Source organism: Pseudorasbora parva, chromosome 10 (genome assembly GCF_024679245.1).
Source record: "Pseudorasbora parva isolate DD20220531a chromosome 10, ASM2467924v1, whole genome shotgun sequence".
In the NCBI taxonomy this organism is placed as follows: domain Eukaryota; kingdom Metazoa; phylum Chordata; class Actinopteri; order Cypriniformes; family Gobionidae; genus Pseudorasbora; species Pseudorasbora parva.
In genome coordinates, this window is record NC_090181.1 from 29,464,558 (window position 1) to 29,489,973 (window position 25,416).

Below are 25,416 nucleotides of genomic sequence, written 5' to 3' on the forward strand. Positions count from 1 at the left end.
CTGCTTCAGGAGGAGTTGTAGTTGCGGTTGTGTTTGTTGATCCACAAGTGCTTTAGTTTCGGATCATTCATGTACCGATCAAGCAGCAACTCTTTTTCTCTTCGCTCCTTCTCCTTGATTATTTTCTTCTTCTTTTTTTTCTGGGCCTTCTTCTCTGCCCAGGTGAACAGAGAAAATGGCACTTTTCTTTTTCTCTTTGTCTGGTTCATATTGTTCTGGGTCTCGTTCTTGGGACCGTCAGGAGAGGCTTCGCAGAAGAGCTTCCTCATGAACTCTGCGATCTGAGGGTCATCATCCGAAGGGCCTTCTATGGCCTCGGAGTCTCCCATTTCACTGGGGTCATAGTCCTCTTCCTCGAATGCCCGGACCACTTCCATTGACCATGCTTCCTCCTGCACCTCGTCCTCGTCCACCTCCAACCAAGCAAGCATCCTTCTCTGCCTGATTTCGGCCTCCGGCGTTTGGGGGCGCTCAGACTTGCGTAAGTCACTGGCCCGGAAGGTCTTCCCCGTGTACTCCACATACTCGCTCTCCTCATCCTCTATGTCGATCAGCATGAGTTCTGGAGGGGGCTCAAACTGGGAAGAAGGGAGCGGCTGAGGCTTCCGGCTGGGAGGACGTCGCAGAGCAACAGCTTCATCAGGTACAGGAGTGGGGCTCGGAGGAAGTCTTTTGGGACGACGCACTTGGGATGAAGAGATGGAAAAGTGTTCATCAGGTTCTGGATCTGGATTCTGAGGACGCTCAGGTTTTGTCACTGGCGGCAGGGGTTTGAGGTGAGCGGCTGGTAGAGCGAGGTGTCCGGAGACACTTGAGAGCATTGGCAGTTCTCCCTCTATTGGCTTTAGGAAGGAACATCGGATGGTAGAAGGCAGAGGTTTGACCTCCACAAGAAGCGGCGTTGGTTCTTTGACCTTTGGCTGCTTCCGTTTTCTCTTCTTCCTTTTCTTTTCTCCTTCTTCTCTAAGCTCACTTCCTCCCTCCATCAACTTTTCCAGACTGTGCATCTCTCGTTTCTGCTGTGCACGTCCTCTCTTCTTTATCTTTTCGGGTGTTATTTCAGCCTCATCTTCATGACGGCCTCCCTTATTGACCTTCCCCTCTCTTTCCTCCTCTCTCTCTCCAAGTGGGTACTTCTCAGGCACCTTGCGGCGTCTCTTCCTGCACTTCTTGTCATTGGCAGTGTAGTCGAAGGACTCACACTGCTCTGGAAGTTTCTCTGCCGCAGGTTCTGACTGCTGTGCTCGTGTCTCGCTTTTTAGCAAGAAGTGAGCAAAACGCTCAAAAAGTCGAGATACACTGCAAAACAGCGCCATAATAGACACTGAATGCTGCAAGTGGCTTCAGTATCTGTCGTGGATATCTGCAGAAAGTGTCGAAAGTCTTTCGATCGCTTCGCTTCTCAAACACCGACGGCGAACGAGAGTCAGATTTGCAGCTTCGTGCTGAACGGAATCTCCACTATGATGTCACAACAGTGAGCTCACTGATGATGTCACAACAGTGAGCTCAGCCACACTGAGGAAAGTTCTAGCATTGCTGTTGTTCGTTTAATGTGTATTTTCTCATTGAAATAGCTTACAATTATTATTATTTTCATTTAAAGTAAAGTTTTAGTTTATATTTATGGTTGAATCCATTTCTTTACATGGATACAATATAAATTGGCAGCGGGACATTAAGTTCAAGTTCAAGTTGTATTTATTTGTCACATACACAATTATATAGGCATATATAACCAGCAGTGAAATGTGAGTCAGGTCCGTTCCATGGACAGTGCAATTATAAAAAAATTAAATTAAATATAACACAGCTGAAAATATACATAAATATAGAAATAAAATAAATAAAAAATACATTTAAACAATAAAACTATAAGAATCAAAAAAAATGATGTATATTGTAGAATTAAATATAGAATGGAAATAATTAGCATGAGAGTAAACTACAGTCCTAAATAATAAGATACCCAGGGATGTAGAAGAGGCAATGTGCATATGTGCATTATACTGTACTCTTCAATATTAAGATACACAGGCATGAACAAAAGGTTGTGCAAGTGCAAACAGGTGACACTGTCAGAAAGTGAGGTAGTGAAATATGGAGATCTTACTGACTAAGTGGAGACATAAAAATGTTAAGGGGCTGGTTTTGAGTTAAGGAGCCTGATGGCCTGGGGGAGAAAGCTCTTCCTGAGTCTCGGTTTTTGCCATCAGACTACGAAAGCGCTTACCAGATGGTAGTAAAGTGAAAAGATGGTTACTGGGGTGGATGGAAACTTTGATAATTTTAACAGCTCTGCTTTTGCAGCGTTTGAGGTAAATGTCCTGTAGAGAGGAGAGAGAGCAGACCCTGAGATGCGCTCAGCTAAGCACACAAGTGAACTGTATAGTGTGCACAGTCGAGAAAGACGAGCATATCCCTGCATCAGGTCTTAAAGGCGCAGTAGCCTTTACTGCTGCCTGAGTGATGTCCTTATATTTAGTTTGACATTAAACAATGCTCTTGATTGAATAGCTTTTGTAAGTTTAATTAGGATTAATCTTTCATTTAAACAGTTAAATATGCAGTTATTTTACATTTGATTACTTAATTCAATTTCTGTACCTTTCTGCAGGCCAGTAGGCATGTGCATTATTATTTAATGTACACATGAGTGAGGTCGAGTTAAACATTTTAGTTTGAATTTGATTTGTCGAAAACCGAAAAATCTAATTCAAACTAAAATGTTTAATTTGGCTTTGGTTTCTTCTTTTTTGGTTTCGGCCAAGAATTTTGATTTCGGTGCATCCCATTCTGACAATGTTCTGCTCGGTATGTTGTCAACACGCTTCAAAGATGCCAGAACGAATAGTTTCATTGTTGGGACTAAAAACCATAAAACTGGAAGCCATTGTAGAGCTTGTAGTATTAATTTTCACATGCAGTTACACATTGTCAGTTAAAAACAAAAAAGTGGCTGGTAAAAACATTGAGTGGTAGTCTTTGAAAAAAGCGCTGTGAGTGGTAGTCTTTCCCTGGCGAGCGCTGTCTACGGGTGACGTCATGTATTTTGCGAAATGCGCAGTTAGGTGATGTGTTGCCCTCCATACGTTGCGAAACAGCTATGCAATATAAATGATACAAAATTGGCCTACGATAGAGATTTTAAGTCTACATTCGACTACAACTGTTTATTAAAGGTTTGTTGCCGATTAGAACTTGAAATGCGATGAGGTCTTAAAATATTTTGAGAAGGTCTTTAAAAAGTCTTAAAAAGGTATTGAAATTAACTTCAGGATTCCTGCATCTACCCTGATAACATGAAAAAATACTGTTTTATAGAGTCTGAAGTATCTAAAGAAAAGGCTCCAGAACCAAAACCAAAAAGAGGTGAGGTTTTTTAACCCAAACAAATAATAGGTGCTTTATAGAAAACTAGTACTGTAATACGTACATATTCTTTTCTCTAACTATGTTTATATTTTCAAAATTTTAGTTGCTGAAGTCGTCAAAGAGAAAGTAAAACCAGCCCCTGAAAAGAAAGGTTTGATATATGGTGTTAACTATGGAATTAACATTATCAGTTAGAAAAAAACTAACACTTTTATGATAAACAAAATTATCTTTTCAGAGGCTGAAGTCATCAAGGAGAAAGCTAAACCAGCTCCTGTAAAGAAAGGTAAGTTGTTTTTTTTACATTGTGTGATTTTATTCCGTTAAAATTAAATTAAGATTATATTCTCATAAATTCAAGATATTTTACAATCTCTAAATATTATCATATTATTTCAGAGGCCGAAGTCATCAAGGAGAAAGCTAAACCAGCTCCTGTAAAGAAAGGTATGGATGTTAATGAAATCGCCATGTGTGTAATGTTGCCTTCCCACTGTATAGTGGCTCATGTATAACATGAAAAAATACTGTTTGATAGAGTCTGAAGTTTCTAAAGTAAAGGCTCCCGAACCAAAACCAAAAAGTTTTTTTTTATTCCAACAAAAACAGATAATAGGTGCTTTAAATAAGAAATGTGTAGATTAACCTGTTAACTGTCACCCTTTTTGAAAATATACATGAAAATTCACTATCCAAACTTAAATGGTTGCAATTCAAGAACGCTTTGGAATATAGCCATAAGTTTGATCTCATTTTAAAGAAGAAAGTCGCAGAGTATTGCTCAAGTGAAATCACTTCAAAAACGTAAAGTATAAAAAAGTTATGGACGTTTAAATTTACTGTAAATCAAATATACTGCACTAGATATTTAATATAAAATATATGTTACAAAATAATTTGTACTCTAAAATTACTATCAAATGAAAGCCATATGTCTAATCAATTTGTGTTCCAAATTTGAAGTTGATATCACAAAAATTGAAGTTCCCATGAGCGTATGTTTAGGCGCTGTACCACAAATAGCCACCGGGCGTCATTGAAATTCCATTGATTTTTTTAAATGCAATTTCCTGTGTCAAGTTAAACGTGCAGTATGCAACTTTTGGCCACTAGGGGTCACTCATTCAAAATAATAACAACAGACGTACTTTGATGACGTCGGGAAAGTGCGTGGGCTCATGGGAGTTGTTGTCATTGTCACTGTCAACCAGCAAATCTGACATCTCCAGCAGAAAACATGTTCACTGACAAGGTAATGTATTGTTATATTACATCTATATTATTGTTATGTTTAGTTACGGCTTTTCACTTTATGTAATGTCAATCTAATGAAATATCAGCGAGCTACCGTTACTTAACAAACTTATCAGTAACGTTAGCTAATGTGTGAGACAGAATGTTGTGCGGGCGGTCGCTATGTCAACATACCTGTAAGTTGGTAGGCTATGTTGACATAACCGCGCATCATAATTTGAGTTACTCAAATTATAGATATGTTGACATGGCATCTGCGCTTGTCGAACATTCTGTCTAACATTCTGTCTATCAGCTGTTCAATAAGGAAATAAATTTCAATTTAGTTTATCATTACCAACATAATACATAGTAAATGAGAGAACCAGCAATATGTTGTTCATTGGAACACACGCTGTGGCTCCCCACGTTCATCAATCATTCTAATAAACATTTATTTTGGAACTCAGAGATATATGAATTAGTAGATCATTATTAAATCAATATTATATGTAGCTAGTATTAACATATGATAAAAGTGACGGTCACCTTATATTAATTGACCAAGATAGTGGCATATTACCATATGAAGCTAACGTTACTTTCTCCAGCTACATATAAAACCAATAATAGCTAGTCCATCTGCGTTTTACACATGACATCATTGTCACCAAATATACGGATAGAAATATACTTTTGAATCAGTTTTTTAAAAAATAGCTGTTTCAGTCTCCAAAAACACAGGATCCGCCTGTTTGAAACGCCGATGCAATACAAAATGTATACGTATTCAGCTAAACGCGTCTTAATGTGGTCAAGATCGCTATGCAAAATGCAAACATACAGCGTGTTATGATTATAATGTTAGCTGAATGGTTACTTAAATGACCTGTTTATTAAAACGCAAGAGAGATCAGCATCTCTCTGCAGTCCGAGCTTGTCATGAAGATTTCGCCATCTTTCAAAGGCTTCTCCAAACTTTACACGTCTCTTGCTTCTTCTACTGTCCCAAAATCTTCTCGGGTCATTTTTTTCACCCGTACGTTTGCGCTTTGTTGAGCTGGCAAAAACGTACAGGCAAAGAGTAGTCATGATCCATTATCATACAGACTTTTTTATACGGGTGTTCCCCTTATACTGTCAGTGTTCCTCTTTGAGTTTGCCAAGATTTTGTCAAGATAAGAAAAGGTTTTTATTATAAAGTAGTTAAATAAATATGAAACATGATGACGCCACTTGGGGAGGAGCCCACTAGAATCATTTAGAGCACCGTTTCCATGGTAATGCAAGGTCCGATTACAAAACAGCTTTCACAGAATAAATCTGGAGTTCGTAAGCTTTTGAATGGTATATAGTTTGTCAACATTAGATCAGGATAAATATAGAATATAATTGTTTTAAACATACGGTGGCAAATGGGCCCACCGACAGTTAACAGGTTAAAGTAATATATGTATTTTCTTTTCACTAAATATGTTCATATTTTCAAATTTTTTGTAGCTGAAGTTGTCAAAGAGAAAGTTAAACCAGCCCCTGAAAAGAAAGGTTTGATTTACTGTGTTAATTATTGAATAAACATTATCAGTTAAAGACTAAAACCTCTTCAGTAAACAAAATGATCTTTTCAGAGGCTGAAGTCAAGGAGAAAGCTAAACCAGCCCCTGAGAAGATAGGTAAGTTTTTTATTTATTTATTAATTTTATGTGATTTTATTCTGTTAAAGAATAAAGTAAAGATTATATTCTCATAACTTCAAAATATTTTACAATCTCTAAATATTATCATTGCCATTTCAGAGGCTGAAGTCATCAAGGAGAAAGCTAAACCAGCTCCTGTAAAGAAAGGTATGGATGTTAATGAAATCACCATGTGTGTAATGTTATCTTCATACTATAGGCAGATAGATTTTTGTTTTTCAGTTTTTTTAATACAGTGTAAATTGAGTAGTACTTTAATACTCTATTATATTTATTACATTTAAAAATGTAAACATATTTTTAAAATTTCAGAGGCTGAAGTCATCAAAGAGAAAGTAAAACCAGCCCCAGAGAAGAAAGGTTTGATTTTACTTTAAAATGTAATACAAAAAATTGTAAAGAAAATATGTTTATGCCAAAAAAAAAATATTTAATCAATATTTTAATTTAGAGGCTGAAATCATCAAGGAGAAACCTAAGCTGGCTCCTGAGAAGAAAGGTAGTGTGGCTTGAAGTGTGCTTTCACTATGAAGATGACGACGACGAAACTTCAATTATGATACTAAAGTTTTTCTCATTCTCTAAATATATTAATTGTGTCTGATGTCTGAAGTTCTGAAAATTAAACAAGTTCCTGTAAAAAAATGAATTTATATATATATATATATATATATATATATATATATATATATATATATATATATATATATATATATATATATATATATATATATATATATTGTTTTTTTTTTGTTTTTACAGGAACTTGTTTAATATATATATATTAAGTTTTAAAACTTATTAATATATTATATATCAATGTCAATGAAATCTTTTGTGTTGTTTTCTGTTGTATGATATGTATTATTATATTAATGAATTAAAACTTTTATAGAGCCTGAAGTTATAAAAGAAAAGGCACCTCAACTGGTACCGAAAACAGGTGAGTTTTCCAGAGATTTACATAACAAAAATTAGAAAAATATTTCATTTAACTCATTGTTTCATGAGGAAGATTAGACTTCATTGATAGGCATGCTTCAATACTCTAAAATGTGTCAAAGTTAAACCTTCATGTTTTGCAGCTCCTGAGTCAACCAAAGAAAAGCCAAAGCCAGCACCAAAGAAAGGTACTGCAATTTTTTTGGGGAAAAACAATGTCAAAACATATTTCTGTTTTAGATAGTTTTAAGATAATGCTAATGATGGAAATATTTTATATTATCATCATTTTAGAGGCTGAAGTCATCAAAGAAAAAGCTAAACCAGCACCTGAGAAAAAAGGTTTGATTTACTTTGAAATGTAATGAAAATATAGAGGGAAAAAAAATTTAATACCATGCTAAAAAAAAACTTTTTATTTAATATTATCAACAATTCAGAGGCCGAAGTCATCAAGGAGAAACCTAAGCCTGTTCTTTTGAAGAAAGGTAAGGGTTACTTAACATAGCTTGATATTTGCTAGGTTAAAGACCAAGCTTAAATGTTTTCTCATTCTTTAAATATTTTTTGTTATATATTTTACAAGCAGAAGTCATCAAAGTGGAAGTTAAACCAGCTCCTGTAAAAAAAGGTATGGATGTCAACAAAATCATCCTGCATGTGCTGTTGTTTTTATGCTTTTTGAAGATGATTAATTTTATGAATTAAAACTGTTTTATAGAACCTGCAGTTGCTAAAGAAAAGGCCCCTGAACCGGCACCAAAAATAGGTGAGATTTCCCCATAGCAAAAATGAGGGTAATATGTTAGATTTCATTGTGAGGCATGCTTGCAACTTGAATATCTGCCTGATATTCAAAAATATTAAAAAAATTAAATCCCTATATTTTGCAGCACCTGAGATAACCATAGAAAAGCCAAAGCCAGCACCAAAGAAAGGTACAGCAGTTTATATTTATTTAAAAAAAAAAGACTAGGTTACATATGTGACCCTGGGTCCCTGATATTGGCTCTAATTATAAAAGGTAGAAGTATAAAAAGGGTGCCTGTAATACATGTCATCAAATCATTTGTCTTAAGGAGACGTACAGACAAGCCATAGACATGGGAACAAGACGGCATCTTGTTCCCCTTCTCAGAGAACCTTGGTTGCATGCATAACCGGGATGTTCCCTTTCGTAAGAGAACTTTAATGCAGTGTCTGATATTGTTGCTATGGGGAACCAATACCCACTATGCTGTTATGAGGAAATGAATGCCTGCCTCACTAAGCTGTAAATATGCACAAACATAATAGACATAACAAAAATGTACTCTTAGCTGGAGTCAGAGCACGTCAACTCTAAGGGAACATCCAAAATTACTTAAAAAAGACTGTATAGTGGCACTACTCTCTAAGGATATCTTCCAGTTATAGAAGATACCCAAGCTTCTATGCTCTAGCTTAGGGAAGTCCCAACCTTTACAATCTTACTCCCTCCCTTGTGGTATAGGCTTCAGCCTTATTCGCTTGTTAAGTCGTGACGTAAGGAAACCCGTTTCTGGGTCCAAGCCTCAACTCGTTTCACTTGAGAATGACATTTTTTCAGAGCGCTATTTTTTTATATTAAACATCAAACATTTAAAAAAGTTAAACATTTTAAATACTTACAGTCTACACAACATTCTCTATGGTCACAGCGTTACAGACATTGATATTTTAACGATTTATAAAAGATGAATCACTGTCTGGCCATCTGGAATTTTGGTATGGAGAAAAGGGTTATTATTATAACTTTTTTTGTAGTATTACACCACATTGTGTGTGTATATTAGCACCGTTTGTAGTTCCCTATATCGAGGGATCTTCGCACTGCGTCGGAACGACGATTTGGGGATACTCCCTTAGCATGAACGCGTCTGAAGTATGAATGAAACTAGTCCAATCCTTATTGGTCCTACGTCATGACGTAGATGTGACGGCATACCCGGAAGCTATAAAGGGGAGCCCGGCGCATAGTAGCGTCAGTTATCGCTCTTCAGCATAACGCTCTGTGTGTGTTTGAACATTGTCTGTCTATTTATTGTTGTCTGTCCCATATAAATATATATATATATTCAGTAAAAAAGAGACCTAAGAACGAAGATAATATGTCTAGTTCTGAGTTTAAGAGGTGCGTGCATCCGTGTCCCCGCTACATCTCGGGAACGGACACGCACTCTCTTTGTGTACAGTGCCTGGGCGTTCAGCATGCTCAGGCGGCTCTCGAGGGAGCCGCCTGCAGCCACTGCGAGCTGCTGACGCTCAGGGTGCTGAGGTCTCGGTTGGCGGTCTTTGACGAGGCCGGCCAACCACGCGAGCCCCGTGGTTCTGGGCCTGCGTCCGCTGAGGCGGCGCGGCGTCGCAGATCATGGGGCTCGCAGCTGGACGTATCAGCGGAGATTGAGACTGCCGAGGCACTTTCTCAATCTTCCTCTGATAGTTCAGAGATTCTCCCACCTCGTGTGGAAGCCCGCGAAGCGGCTTCTTCCCCCGGGGTGGAGAATCAGATGTTGATTCTCTCCGGATCCGAGGATCCGGAAGATATCAACATCGAGGCGGGTGGGGCCGCATATATGTCACCACCGCACCCACCCGCCCAAGAGGAGCTTATCGAGGTACTGACTCGTGCCGTGGCCAAGTTAAATATCGATTGGCCACAAGAGAGGCAGGAAGTCCAGCCATCCAGCAGGCTGGACGACCGGTTTCTCTCGCGCCGGGCTCAGTCGCCTCGCCGGGGCTTGCCGTTCTTTCCGGACCTGCACAACGAGTTGTGTAGGTCCTGGAATAGACCATACTCCGCGCGCATATCCAACCCCCCAGTATTAGATTATGCTAATGTTATGGGTGCGCGCGAGGCAGGCTACGGGACGATGCCGCGGGTGGAAGATGCTCTCGCGAGCTATCTGTCACCCGAATCGGCATCGTCCCTAAAAGCCCCGGTACTGCCCACCAAGCCATGCAGGGACACATCAGCGTTGGTGGGCAGGGCATATATGGCGGCGGGTCGGGCTGGTAGCGCTCTGCACACCCTATCGATATTGCAGGCGTACCAGGCCGACCTATTAAAAGAGCTTGACGAGGGAGAAGGTCCCTCCCCGGAGGATGTATTAGAGCTTAGGAAGGCTGCTGATCTGTCTCTCCGCGTCACCAAGGAGATGGCCCGTGCCATCGGCCGCTCCATGGCCTCTATGGTGACAGTGGAGAGACATCTGTGGCTAAATCTGTCGGGGATGAAGGAGAAAGATAAGACTTTTCTCCTAGACTCCCCGATCTCGCCTTCTGGCCTGTTCGGCGACGCCGTTAATTCGGTCGTCGACAGGTTTCAGGAGGCGAGGAAACAGTCAGCAGCCTTCCGACAGTTTCTCCCTCGTCGGCCAAAACCAGCAAAGGCTGCCACTAGTGGGCAGCCGCAGCCGTCAGCCAGCTCCTCGCACCGTCAGGTGCAAAAAGAGAGCGTCGCTTCTAGAGCCCCTCCTCCGGGAGCTTGGCAACAGAGGCGGCGCTCTCACCAGCAGGCTTCCGTGCAGAAGGGCGATCTAAGGAACGTCCTTCTCGCTAAGAAGGCTGCTGGGAAGAAGTCCTAGCTGTGGTAGGGCTTCAGAGAGCGGTCCCCCTCGCGCGGGAACAACAGAGGTTGTCTCTCGCGCGACGCTCTCGAAGGGAAAACGATGTGGTAATCCCGCCGTCACAGACGCTTCGGGCCACATCGTTTTTCCTAGGGCACGTTTCGATCCAGTCGCCTCGAGTAAGACCTGCGACTGGGCGGGACGAGTGTCCAAATATCGGAAATCGTATTTCGTCCCCTGCCGGGCATCCGCTTCAGGGGACGGGAAACGAGACTCAAATAACACCCGAGACCAGCCTCGAGAGGCTGATTCCCTTAGTAGATTATCTCGGCGCATGGAAATGCCTTCCGAATATATCCACATGGGTCCTGCGTACTGTAGAAATAGGGTACAGACTGCAGTTCGATCACCCCCCGCCAAAGTTCAATGGGGTGACATGGACTGCAGTGGTGCCAGAGCGGGTTCGGGTAATGGAACAAGAAGTAAAATCCTTGCTGGCAAAGGGGGCCATAGAGTGGGTCCCGCCGTCAGAGAGGGAGGCCGGGTTCTACAGCCGGTACTTTATAGTTCCAAAAAAGGATGGAGGGCTTCGGCCGATTTTAGATCTGAGGTATCTGAACCGGTCTCTGAGGAGATTCAGGTTCAAGATGTTAACCATTCCCACGATCGTGAGTCAGATCCAGCCCAAGGACTGGTTCGTCACGATAGATTTAAAAGACGCCTATTTTCATGTCTCCATCCTTCCATGCCACAGGAAGTTTCTGAGGTTCGCTTTCGGGGGCGAAGCGTACCAATATCGAGTGCTTCCCTTCGGTCTAGCTCTTTCCCCTCGCACGTTTACCAAATGTATGGATGCAGCTCTGGCTCCATTGAGACTTCAGGGCATCCGAATACTAAATTACATCGACGACTGGCTTATTCTGGCCCAGTCGTCCGAAATGGCAGTTCAACATCGAGATGTAGTTCTAGCACATATCCAACGCTTGGGGTTGAGGCTCAACACAAAAAAGAGCGTGTTGGCGCCAGCCCAGAAAACGACCTTTCTGGGGGTAGTATGGGATTCGGTTTCGATGCGGGCGCAACTCTCCCCCGCACGAATCAAGACCATTCTGGCGGTAGTCTCAAGAATAAAGCTAGGCCAGAGTATCACTGTGAAACACTTTCAGATAGTGTTAGGGCATCTAGCGGCAGCGTCCAACATTATTCCGTTCGGCCTGCTACATATGAGAGCTCTACAGTGGTGGCTGAAAACCAAGGGGTTTTCCCCCAGAGGGAACCCATTCCGTATGATCAGAGTCACGCGCAAATGCCTTCGGGCTCTAGGTATATGGAAGAAAGCTTGGTTTCTGTCCCAAGGGCCAGTCCTGGGAGCATCATGTTGCCGGAAAACCGTTTCAACAGATGCTTCCCTAACTGGTTGGGGCGCGGTCATGGAAGGCCGCTTTGCGAGGGGTCTATGGGAGGACCATCATTCAACCTGGCACATAAACTGCCTGGAAATGATGGCGGTTTACAGGGCTCTCAGGAGTTTCCTCCCAGAGCTTCGCGGGTACCACGTTCTAGTCCGTACAGACAATACGGCTGTCGTGGCATATCTGAACCACCAGGGGGGGTTGAGGTCGCGCCCGCTATGCAAACTGGCGCATCTCATTCTTCGCTGGTCACAAGACAGACTGTTATCCCTCAGGGCAATGTATATCCCGGGGATACAGAATCAGGGGGCAGATATACTATCGAGGCAAGGGCTGAGGCCCGGGGAATGGCGGCTCCACCCAGAGGTGGTGGAGGCGATTGTCAGGAGGTTCGGCCCAGTGGAAGTGGATCTGTTTGCGTCTCGAGAGACGTCCCACTTTCCACTGTGGTTCTCCCTCACGCACCCAGCCCCGCTGGGGTTGGACGCCATGGTACAGACGTGGCCGAGGCGGCGTCTGTATGCATTTCCCCCCGTCGCTCTGCTCCCAGGGGTCCTGGAGAGGGTTCGGCAACAGGGAGTCAGTCTCCTTCTGGTAGCTCCTTGTTGGCCGACTCGGGTATGGTTCTCGGACATAATAGCGCTGCTGGCGGATCACCCGTGGCAGGTCCCTCTGAGGAGGGACCTCCTATCACAGGCGGGGGGCACAATATTTCACCCCCGCCCCGAAATCTGGAACCTCTGGGTCTGGCCCCTGAGGGGGCCAGGTTCCGAGAGGAGGGCCTGCCGGCAGACGTTATAGAGACCTTACTTAGCTCTAGGGCCCCGTCTACTAGGAGATTGTACAGCCTCAAGTGGAATGTTTTCGTCACTTGGTGTAGAGAACGTGAGGTGGACCCAGTTAACTGCCCAGTGGCTTCAGTACTGGAGTTCCTCCAAGATCGTTTCTCTGCAGGGCTTACCCCGTCCACACTTAAGGTGTATGTGGCAGCTATTGGAGCTTTCCACGCTCCGTTAGGTGATGGGCCTTTGGGTAGGCATCAGTTGGTTGTACGCTTCCTTCGTGGGGCGCGTAGGTTAAGACCTGTAGTGCGTACCAGAGTTCCAACCTGGGATCTGGCAGTGGTTCTCGAAGGCCTGGCTGAGGCCCCCTTCGAACCACTGGAGACAGCAGAACCTAAGAATCTAACGCTTAAAGTGGCGTTCCTCCTAGCTATTACCTCTCTCAGGAGAGTGGGAGATCTTCAAGCTTTGGCCATCACGCCAACCTGCTTGGAGTTTGCCCCGGGAGGAGTAAAGGCCGTACTCCACCCTAGGCCAGGGTATGTGCCGAAGGTTCCATCCAGTACGGTCAGATCTTTGGTTCTTCAGGCTTTTCATCCTCCGCCCCATGTGACGGCGGAAGAAGGGAGATTATTCCTTTTGTGTCCAGTTCGGGCCCTAAGGATCTATCTGGAAAGGTCAGCTCAGTGGAGGAAATCAGATCAACTTTTAGTGTGTTTTGGCTCACCCAAGAAAGGGCTGCCTGCGTCAACCCCTACTATCAGTAATTGGATTGTGCAGGCAATAGCCTTGGCATATCAGGTGCGCAATCTGCCTTCACCTATTGCCTTGAGAGCCCACTCGACTAGAGGCATGGCCTCTTCGGTGGCCCTTCTGTCCGGAGTCCCTATGCAGGACATCTGTGAAGCGGCTGGCTGGGCTACTCAGCACACATTTATAAGGTTTTACAGCCTACACCTCCCTGCGACCCCCGGCGGCAGGGTACTCCAGTCCTGATTGTGCCTGGTCTCCAGCTCACAATAGGGCAGGCGTATCCTTGGTGTGGCCTAGTGGGTACTCGTTCCCCAAATCGTCGTTCCGACGCAGTGCGAAGTTCCCTCGATATAGGGAACGGCTCAGGTTATGTATATAACCCTTGTTCCCTGAGAGGGAACGAGCACTGCGTCTCGTCGCCACACCGCGTATCGCCTGAGAGCATTATGCTTCATCGCGATAATTGACGCTACTATGCGCCGGGCTCCCCTTTATAGCTTCCGGGTATGCCGTCACATCTACGTCATGACGTAGGACCAATAAGGATTGGACTAGTTTCATTCATACTTCAGACGCGTTCATGCTAAGGGAGTATCCCCAAATCGTCGTTCCGACGCAGTGCTCGTTCCCTCTCAGGGAACAAGGGTTATATACATAACCCGAGCCGTTTTTCTTGTAGTATAAGATAGAGCGTTTGGACCCGGAAGCGCTGCCGTGTGACGTCAGCCTTAACAACCGGATAATGCCCCAAGAGTAGAGCTCTAAGAAAAGTGACTCAGCTATGCCAACTTCTTTTACCTTGACAAAACCCTTAATGAGTAAACGACCAAAGGGAGACCTTCAGTATTACCACTACCTCCAGGGTGAGAATGCAACCCTCAACTTGATCTGAATGGATACAAATAGGAGAGTGACATAATATATAAAGACTCGCACCATCGTAACCCCTAGGGAAACCATGGGGAAGCTGAAGCTCTACTTAGGGGAGAGCACTCACACCCTGCTTGTTCTTCTCCAGGATCAAAAAAAACTGATCTATTCACTTATCTAAGTTATAGATTGCAAAATAACAAAGGGGAATGCTACCAGGCAAACTACCTCTACTTGTCAGGTTTTTTTGAACATTTTAGATTAGATTAGATTCAACTTTATTGTCATTACACAAGTACAGGTACAAGGCAACGAAATGCAGTATCGTTGCACGATACTGAAATGCACCATGAAATGCACCACGAAATGCACCATGTACTCTAGAACATGGATGATACTAGAGAGGCTTTACGTGAAACCCAACTAAAGGGGGTCAAAAGATCCTACTTTAAGACCCAACAACAGTTGGGGAATACAAATTGCTAATTATATCTACCGAGTAACCATTCATACGAGAACGCATAATTCTAGTTTTGGTTCTAACATAGGGGAGAATGCTCATCCCTGGAAAAAAAAAGATACTTCAACATATCTGAGTAGAGCAAGAAAGATGCCAAAGACAGTCAACCTCTGTCCACAACCACTGATCAATGCTAATACTATCTGACCAAAGCCCCAGAGGAGCATGCTGAACCACAGCATTGCTCTTGACCAGAAAATCACACTCTTCACGTTAGTCTATACTCTGTGTTTATTATGCAGGTCCATAAAAGCAGACTCCAACCTCAGCGTATATTTGGGGAGCTTATAGCGAGAAAGAAATATGTTTCCTCTATTCTGCTAAATAATTCTCCAGTCCTCACAGATCACCAGAGAGGGATATTTATATCTCGTGAAAGCTGCTGACTGAGCCCCAGAGCTCTGTAAACTTCTCTACGGCCGCATCACTTGTAGACCAAAGGACCAGGGCTGAGTATCAATACAGATTTCCTGATTTGAATTCCAATTCAAAAAGATCTCAATTTGATCCAGTTCAATAAATTCAATGATTCAGTTTTAACTGGTCCCACCATAAAAAAGTAATAATGAACACCAAAATTTTACATACCAGTGAAATTGAACAATTCTCAGTTCCAATTTCAATACCACAGCTAAAACTAGTAAACAATATACATTTCAAAGATTGTTAAAGACAAGTAAACAGTAATTTAATACAAAAATATCAAATAATCAAACTACAAGCAATAGCACAGATTAATCCTTATTAAAGTTACAAAAGTTACTCAGTGAAGAGAAGCCCAAAAAAGAGAAAAATCAGGCTTCCCATCAGATTCCTCCTACTCGAGATCGATCCCGCCTTGGCAGCTGAGAGACCCGAACCACAAGGTGTTAGACGAAAAAAGCTGATGACGTGTAGTACAAGTGGCCTTTTATACTTGCTTACTTTTATACTCCGCTTGCGAGGCCATGGACTGTCGTCAGCCAATAAATTGGTGTGTTTGTCTCACATGGTTCAGACACAAAAACCGGTCAGTCTGATAGCATTCCCTACTGCATCAATATCAGATGCACCCAGTTTTAAGATAATGCTAATATTTTAAATATTTGATATGATCATTTAGAGGCTGAAGTCATCAAAGTTAAAGCTAAACCAGCCACAGAAAAGAAAGGTTTGAGTTACTTTAATCAAATTGATGTTATCCCTAAGCCAAAATGTGTTCTTTAACTAAACATTTGTATATCACTGTAGAGGCTGAAATCATCAAGGAAAAAGTTAAACCAGCTGCTGTAAAGAAAGGTATGGATGTCAATGAAATCTTCCTGTAATGGTTGCTTCCCACTGTACGATCATTCATCAATCAATGCTGATTTACAGAGCCTGAAGTTCATAAGGAAAAGGCACCTGAACCAGTGTCAGAACCTACAAAGAAAGGTATTAATATACAAAGTATAATCTGCGTTAACCTTTTAACATTTACAAATTTGAATACATAACTGAATACCAAATGCATGTTTCCTCAGAAACAAATCCTTATTTTTTTATCTTTTCAGACAAGGTTCCCAAGGAAAAGGCAAAACCAGTCCTTGAAAGAAAAGGTACCAAGTTGACGTTTTAATTCCAAATCACAAAACAGAAAAACACAACTGTCCATTTATTTCATTTAATTCCATGTTTTACAGAACCTGAAATAACCAAAGAAAAGCCAAAACCAGCACCAAAGAAAGGTATTTGAATAACATGTTCAAATAATGTTGAAGTAACAAATTTACTCAGTTCTGTTTTTTACATTTTCTAAATATGTTTTCCCTTATCACTAATTCAGAAGCCGTAGTCATTAAAGAAAAATCTAAACCAGCCCCCCTCAAGGAAGGTATGAGTTCATATGCTTCTATTTTAGTGTGATATCCTATAGTGTGATTATTCCAGCAAATCAGGTTATTTCAGTCATCGATTTTTTTCCAAGTCATAAGTATTACTACTTTTTTTGTGTATTATAATTATTATTATTATTGCTGTTTTAGAGGCTGAAGTCATCAAAGAGAAAGTAAAACCAGCCCCTGAGAAGAAAGGTTTGATTTACTGTAAAAATCAGATTAACACCACAACAGAATTTTATATTATGCTACATTAAGTTTTTTATTTACTCTGCATGTTTTTTATTTTATCAACATTGCAGAGGCTGAAGTCGTCAAAGAGAAAGCTAAACCAGCCCCTGAGAAGAAAGGTAACAGTTAGCAACATTTCACCTCTGATTTAAAGAAATTGTATTTATTAATGTGTTTTCGCATAATTTCCTTTTCAGAGGCTGAAGTCATCAAGGAGAAAGTTAAGCGGGCTCCTGTAAAGAAAGGTATAAATGCAAATTAAATCATCCTGCATATAGTGTTGCTTTCTGTAATGATTTTTATATAAAATTATCATCACATGAAACAATACTCCTGTATAGAGCCTGAAGTCGCTAAAGAAAAAGAACCAGAACCAGAACCAAAAAAAGGTGAGTTTTAAGGAAACTTAATTATGCTGTTTTTGGAAATATATTTAAAGCTTATTTGCACAATTTATTCTCATGTTACTCTCTTACCAACTGTGCAGAAGTTACATTTCGATCGTCAACTTTAGACATTCTATTAATTATTAGTAACTTATTCCTCATTAGAGGATTGGTACATTTTGTGGTTAATATCTGAGTCTGTCTGCATGACCACAGATCATTACATACATTATTTCAAAACACTTGAACACACAGATGATGTTGGTCTTATCGGTCTGGGTGTGGAGCTCCTGAACTCCATCAACCAAAAACTGTCTCTTCTGGATATAATGAGAAAGGACATTGGTGAAATGAAAAGTGATCTGGAGTCCACTCAAAATCAAATTACACTTTTACGGATGGACAACAGAACAATCAAAGGTATGTCATTCATGTTAGAAATAATTACAATTTTAACAATATCAGGCTGCAAAAAGACATGTATTTCCATCAATTATAATTCAAAGTAAAGCTATCAGTACAAATAATTTCTTGACTTGTATGCTGCTTGTGTCCCTTACAGAGCCGGAGACTGTCAGTGTGAAAGTAAACCCAGTGGTCTCCAAAGAAAAAGCCAAAAAGGGTATCAAAAATATATATTCATTTCACAAGCTAGTCATCAATTATAGTCATCTAGGTATAACTAAACAGGAACCAGCTGAACCAGTTTTTATATAAAGTGTGAATCCCACTGCAATGTTCACATGCGTTAGAGTGAGTGAAACTTTTTCTTTCATAGATCGTGATGCTCTGATGAACGTTACTAAGGCACCGCATATTAAAACAGGTAATGGGCAATCATTCTCTCATCCTACCTATTATTTTATAATTTTGAAATCAAAGCTTCTTAAGAGCAATATAAGAATATTCCACGTTGCACTTTTAATCGCCTTGGTTCTGATACTTTTTATGTCCAGTCTTTCATGTAGGTTTTATCCATGTTTTCTTTTTGTCAGCTCTGTACTTTGCATATATACAGTACATGATGAGTGTATATTATATCAGACTCTTGTGTTCAGTTATGAAATTGAAGCTTACATGCAGCTTAACTAGTTTTTCTTCCCCTTGCCACAGAACGTGATGCACTGGAAAACATCACTAAATCAGCACCTGCAAAGAAAGGTATGTCAGAACTTCGGCAGATGGAAATATATAAATATATGTTCAGTGACAGAATTTTTTTAAGCAATTTTATAAATGGTGTTATTTTATGGTCAATTAAAACCGAACCACATAATCGAAATCGGAAGTGCATTTTTATAAAAAAGTTTTAGTTTAGTAATTAATTATGTATGTCCGCATTGAAAAAAATTACTTTTCTATACTAGACAAAGATGCTCCAAAAGCTAAGATCAGACCAGAGGCCAAAAAGAAAGGTAAAATTTATATTTACTATGTGTGTGTTTTGTAAAAACTCATCTACCACATTGACTTTCTCCTAGTTTTGTAAGGGTTAAAATAAAAAGATTTATTGTTTCGGTGTTTGTTTGAATAAAAATCTCTCTCCTGATGCTAGAAATCATCCGTGAAAAAGTCAAAGAAGTAAAGGAACCTTTACAGAAAGGTACTATGGCTTATTGCATAGAAATATTATTTAGTAACAGACTAATATTATTCTTAATTTCAGCAATAGTTCTGTATTTTTACCCTCCAAGAATAATAATAATTTAATATATTGATTAACAGACGTATCATTAATAGTTGCTCATTTGATAGCTGGTAGCGTGCTACTATAATAGTTGACTTAGGAGTATCTTTTTATCTACATACTTGCTAAAATATATTTGTAGACATTAATTGTAATCAATTTTTCCTTGAGAAGAATTATTGAAAGTATTAATCCCACTAAGCAATCCAGCACATAATGAACAAGAATCCATTTGGCAGACCTTCCCAGTAAAAACAAATGCATCATAATAAAAACATTTTAAGATACTTCTAATGCTGTTTTCCTTTTTTTATTAGAACCTGAGCATGTAAAAGAAAATGTTATGTTTTTTTTTTTGTTTTTTTTTTCGTCATGAGTAAATATAGGCTTTTTATATTTTCTTAATCCTCAAGTGCCTTGGCCGTATGCTTTTTTGTATTTGCTTTTTTATTTTCAGTATAATAGTTAAGCAGTTAGGGTATAATGTGCAGTACACGTATTCTGATTATGGGCTACATTTTGTACTATTTACAACCCAAATGTACATTTTACCTGATTTTTTTTAATGTTTTGTGATCAGTAGTACAGCCGACTGAGAAGGAAGCTGTCACAGACAAGGAAGTAAAAGGTGTGTGTGTGTGTGTGTGTGTGTGTGTGTGTGTGTGTGTGTGTGTGTGTGTGTGTGTGTGTGTGTGTGTGTGTGTGTGTGTGTGTGTGTGTGTGTGTGTGTGTGTGTGTGTGTGTGTGTGTGTGTGTGTGGGTGGGTGGGTGGGTGGGTGGGTGGGTGGGTGGGTGGGTGGGTGGGTGGGTGGGTGGTTCAGGTATTACCTATGTTAGGATGAGATACCAAGCATAGTAATGCCAGATATATATACAGTTGCAAGAAAAAGTAGATGTGAAGCACTTACAGAATCTGTGAAAATTTGAATAATTTTAACTAAATAACTAACTGATGCTCCAGAAGGATTTTTTTTTTTCTTTAATGTCCAAATGCATAACGTTTTCTGCTAGGGTTGTTTTTAGGAGTAGGTTTAGTGTTTGTACAATATAAAAATCATTATGTCTTCGGAAAGTGTCAACCCATCGTGGAGTGTAAAATATAAGATTAGAATTAAAAATATTTTTTGATTTGTTTTTGTAGAAGAAGAACCCGATGTCACCAAAGATATTCCAGAGATAGAGGAGGGTAAGTTTTTGTCACTATATCAAGTTTGGACTCAAGATCATGGTGAAGCTTTATTTGCTTTTATTTATCAAAGCAAATCATATAACATACAAACCCGATTCCACAAATGTTGGGACACTGTACAAATTGTGAATAAAAAAGGAATGCAATAATTTACAAATCTCATAAAATTATATTTTATTCACAATAGAATATAGATTACATATCAAATGTTAAAAGTGAGACATTTTGAAATGTAATGCCAAATATTGGCTCATTTTGGATTTCATGAGAAATACACATTCCAAAAAAGTTGGGACAGGTAGCAATAAGTACAATGGAACAGCTAGAGGGCTTATATGTCAATTGGCAACATGATTGGGTATAAAAAGAGCCTCTCAGAAGTTAAGGGCGGAGGATCACTAATTTCCCCAATGCTGCGGCGAAAAATAGTGGAGCAATATCAGAAAGGAGTTTCTCAGATAAAAATTGCAAAGAGTTTGAAGTTATCATCATCTACAGTGCATAATATCATCCAAAGATTCAGAGAATCTGGAACAATCTCTGTGCGTAAGGATCAAGGCCAGAAAACCATACTGGATGTCCGTGATCTTCAGGCCCTTAGACGGCACTTCATCACATACAGGAATGCTACTGTAATGGAAATCACAACATGGGCTCAGGAATACTTCCAGAAAACATTGTCGGTCAACACAATCCACCGTCCCAATCGCCATTGCCGGCTAAAACTCAAAAAGAAGGTCAAAAAGAAGCCATATCTAAACATGATCCAGAAGCGCATGCATTTTCTCTGGGCCAAGGCTCATTTAAAATGGACTGTGGCAAAGTGAAAAACTGTTCTGTGGTCAGACTAATAGAAATTTGAAGTTTTTTTTTGGAAAACTGGGATGCCATGTCATCCGGACTAAAGAGGACAAGGACAACCCAAGTTGTTATCAGCGCTCAGTTCAAAAGTGTGCATCTCTGATGGTATGGAGTTGCATTAGTGTGTCATGGGCAGCTTACACATCTGGAAAGGTACCATCAATGCTGAAAGATATATCTAAGTTCTAAAACAACATATGCTCCCATCCAGACGTCGTCTCTTTCAGGGAAGACCTTGCATTTTCCATCATGACAAAGACAGACCACATACTGCATCAATTACAACATCACGGTTGCTTAGAAGAAGGATCCGGGTACTGAAATGGCCAGCCTGCAGTCCAGATCTTTCACCAATAGAAAACATTTGGTGCATCATAAAGAGGAAGATGCAACAAAGACAGTTGAGCAACTAGAAGACTGTATTAGACAAGAATGGGACAACATTCCTGTTCCTAAACTTGAGCAACTTGTCCCCTCAGTCCCCAGATGTTTGCAGACTGTTATAAAAAGAAGAGGAGATGCCACACAGTGGTAAACATGGCCTTGTCCCAACTTTTTTGAGATGTTGATGCCATGAAATTTACAATCAACTTATTTTTCCCTTAAAATTATACATTTTCTCAGTTTAAACATTTGATATTGTCATCTGTGTTGTACTCTGAATAAATTATTGGAATTTTAAACTTCCACAACATTGCATTCTGTTTTTATTCACAATTTGTACAGTGTCCCAACTTTTTTGGAATCGGGTTTGTACATGCAGTATGTGCCTTTTAAAAAAATAATAAAAAGCAATCTCGTATTAATAGATTCTTCGGAATAAAAAGTGCGTTATGAATAAAATCTATTATTACTACTAATTTATTAACCAACTTGATAATAAAAATATATCAAGTCAGTGACAAAGGTCAAATGACACGTCTGTACATTTCTATGCGCTTTCCCCCTAAAAAAATCATTCTATAAACAGCCTCAATTTTTTTCCCTCTACAGAGGATATTCCCTACTTCCAGTGTTTCTTTGTGGATGAGGATGATACTCAGTATCCGTTCTTCCCCTTTTCACCACCACTGTGGTGAGTCCAGCCAAACCTGACATTAAACAACATGGCAAAGCCAGTGGAGACAGACCTCTGAAGAACGAGGAACCTGCTTAAGTCATGCAGCGTAAAGGTTCACAGTAGGTCCTACAGCATTACACCAACAATGGCCTGGAAATGTGAAAGAGATTTGAGTTATTTCCTGGAAAACTTCCTTCTCAAATTCTTTTCGTCGTTTTAAAGTACAGAGGTTGCAAACATTGCATTACGTACTATCCATCTTTTAATTGATACTACGGATTTGAGTATAGTTTTCCAGACAGCACTGACAGGAAGTAATGAAACAATTTCCTTTCTGAACACTGCAGTGGGGTTCAGGAAACTAAGATCATACCATCTTTGTACATTACCTCATTTTGATGGGGTGCTAATTCAAAGCATTCCACTGTGTTTTCTGTCAGAAAGGAATTGATCAAGATATAATAGATCAAGAAATATGTAAACATATTTCATGTATATTTTCTTACCGTTTACTAAACCGTTTACAGATGTAACAACTGCACTGAGAAATAAGAGCTTTGGACAGTAAGCTCAGTTCCTCTGAATGTATAGATGATTTTATTTATTTGTATTATTTAGTTTTATATATTTTGCCAAACATATTTATAAATCTATACTTCAGGCTCTATGAAACAAATGTTTTGTTCAGTGCTCTGTATAAATGAACACACTGGATTTTGCATAAAGTAATTAAAACCAAACCATGGTGATAAATCCAGGAAAATGCATTAAACATCAGGGAAACTGTATTGATTTAATCTAAGCGAATGTATTTCTTTGTACTTTGCAAACACTAGAGCATTTCTACACAGAACTTTAATAGTTTATGCAAATAAAAATGTTGGTGTTTTTGCAATAATAAATGGATAGACCTACATAATAAAGGAGAGCCAATTATATGGAATTCTAATTGTGTTATGCAAATAGTCTGTATTGCACATTATACTCGTGCAGAAGATTTTTAGTTTTTCAGTATGGGATAAAATGATGTGGCAGATTAAATGTAATGCATATAAGCACAGTGTTTCTCAGCACTGCCCCTGGTGGATCCCTGGCACTGCACCTGATTCTCATCAGCTCCTTTACTTGATTTAATGGTGTTAGTGAGGGTTTAATAGTCTCTACTAATGAGACTCCTAAAATGTGCTGTGCCGGTGGGCCGCCCCGAGCCATTTCTTTTACTGCCACCGTCTTTTCTCCAGGAGTTTAGCATGTGGCTCCTTAGAGGATAAACTCATGTCTGTACAAAGATCTTCATAAGTATATGTGATATTGTTTTCTCTGATTTGCAGTAAACTATACAAATGCATATAATAGCAGTACTCAATTGTAACAGAAATAGGTCTCTTTTGGACTTGCGTAACCCGTGGTAGATCATGGGCGTGTTTTCATGCAAACTGTGCAGCAATGAGTAACTTGCAATTTTTCATAGTTCTTTGCAGTGTTGCTTATAAATCTAATTCACACTTTATATGTTCCTCAAAGATAATATTTTTGCATGATGTTTGCATGAATCTTATTGTTTAAAAAAATATCTAAACCAGAGCATATTTAATTTAGTTTTTTTAATTGGAATTATATAATTTATCATGTATTATTGTGTAATGTTTTTTTGTTTTTGTTTTTTGCATGGTTTTACAGTCAGGTGTCATAATGCAAAGACAATAAAAGGCATGGTCAAGTTGTGAAATATGTACATTCTCTGTAAAAGTTAGCCATAAACTGAAATCAGAGTTATAAATCTATCAAGAGAATCAACAATAATGTCACTGGTCAAAAAAGAGCCCTGTATGCAAATGTAATTGCAAATGGAACTGTAATGCAACTGTAATAGAGACTCAAATTGTGCTGAAGGTCTGATTGAAGACTTAGAAGAAATACATTTTTGCAATAATCAAAACAGTTGTTTGGTCATGCAATTATTTACAGAATTATTTATTATCAAAATAAATACTTTTTTATGTTATTCACATGTTTGTTTCTTATTAACATAGCTTTTTTTTCTCTTTTCTTCCTTGGTCAGGTCATTTTAAGGAACTATTTCAATATCACCCAGGCTTTTTTGTCATCATCCACTATCACCAGTAGGTGGCATTACTGCAATAGGCTCTCATGCTACCTTTCTGGTCCTTTTGTAGTTTTCCTAGAAAGGCAAGTTAAAAACGTAAACCTCTTGTTAAATAAATACATTTCTCATTAATAACATATGTTAAAAAGTATTCACATTAAACTAATTGTTTACAATATTATGTCATGTCACAAACTACATTTACATTATTGAAATGTAATGTGGAATGAAATAGCTACATTTATTTAAAATGTTTTATATTATTTTAAAAGATTAAGGATTCAGAAGTATGCCCATTTTGTTAATCTAGTTCTCTGTGTTAACTGCATTGGTATGCACACCCTGCTTTGTGCTATTCAAACTTTCTGCCAGACTGCTATTCAAGGATCCAGAAAAAAAAAAGAAAAAAAAATGAAACCTCCCCATGCCAACAGAGACCATTCCTAACTGAGCCTATCCTAAAAATTTCCTTTGCATGCAAAGCTATATATTTTCTGGTCAATCATCTGGTCTTTAGCAGGTCTTAAAAGGATTTAAACACAACATTGGATAAACAACAACATGACATATTACACTATTTAACAAAAATAACACCAAAATGAAAAAGTCTTTATTAGGTACACTTTGCTAGTACCAGGTAAGATCAACTAATGACTTTTGTGTGGTTTTTACATTCAAAAATAACTAATAAGTAATAGGCTATTTTCTACACTGGTTTTGAGGCTGTCTTTTGAACGCTGGGTTTTGATGGGCGTGCCGCGCTGGAGACCTGGAAGTCAACGCCCACAGCAAGTATTGGATAAGATTTGCATATTTAATTAGGTTCAGCTCCACTGTCATATCTATGCCCCTGTCAGTTCACATGAGA

General features: G+C 39.7%; 1 protein-coding gene across 1 annotated transcript in view; it reads left to right on the forward strand.

Moving 5' to 3' along the window:
- The window catches only part of si:ch211-266g18.10 (axoneme-associated protein mst101(2)), a 64,850-nt gene extending 40,459 nt beyond the window's left edge, over positions 1-24,391 (forward strand). Inside the window, exons 75-102 of the mRNA XM_067454417.1 lie at positions 3,614-3,661; positions 6,618-6,665; positions 6,757-6,804; positions 7,201-7,248; positions 7,391-7,435; positions 7,542-7,589; positions 7,688-7,735; positions 7,834-7,878; positions 7,969-8,016; positions 8,141-8,185; positions 16,402-16,449; positions 16,528-16,584; positions 16,704-16,748; positions 16,833-16,877; positions 16,976-17,023; positions 17,175-17,222; positions 17,330-17,377; positions 17,456-17,503; positions 17,600-17,647; positions 17,900-18,064; positions 18,207-18,266; positions 18,423-18,470; positions 18,758-18,805; positions 19,012-19,059; positions 19,200-19,247; positions 19,912-19,959; positions 20,473-20,517; positions 22,375-24,391. Coding sequence (XP_067310518.1) covers positions 3,614-3,661; positions 6,618-6,665; positions 6,757-6,804; positions 7,201-7,248; positions 7,391-7,435; positions 7,542-7,589; positions 7,688-7,735; positions 7,834-7,878; positions 7,969-8,016; positions 8,141-8,185; positions 16,402-16,449; positions 16,528-16,584; positions 16,704-16,748; positions 16,833-16,877; positions 16,976-17,023; positions 17,175-17,222; positions 17,330-17,377; positions 17,456-17,503; positions 17,600-17,647; positions 17,900-18,064; positions 18,207-18,266; positions 18,423-18,470; positions 18,758-18,805; positions 19,012-19,059; positions 19,200-19,247; positions 19,912-19,959; positions 20,473-20,517; positions 22,375-22,460 — 1,502 coding nt within the window. The 3' untranslated portion in view covers positions 22,461-24,391. The remainder of the gene's footprint in view (positions 1-3,613; positions 3,662-6,617; positions 6,666-6,756; positions 6,805-7,200; positions 7,249-7,390; positions 7,436-7,541; positions 7,590-7,687; positions 7,736-7,833; positions 7,879-7,968; positions 8,017-8,140; positions 8,186-16,401; positions 16,450-16,527; positions 16,585-16,703; positions 16,749-16,832; positions 16,878-16,975; positions 17,024-17,174; positions 17,223-17,329; positions 17,378-17,455; positions 17,504-17,599; positions 17,648-17,899; positions 18,065-18,206; positions 18,267-18,422; positions 18,471-18,757; positions 18,806-19,011; positions 19,060-19,199; positions 19,248-19,911; positions 19,960-20,472; positions 20,518-22,374) is intronic.
- Positions 24,392-25,416: the final 1,025 nt, after the last annotated feature.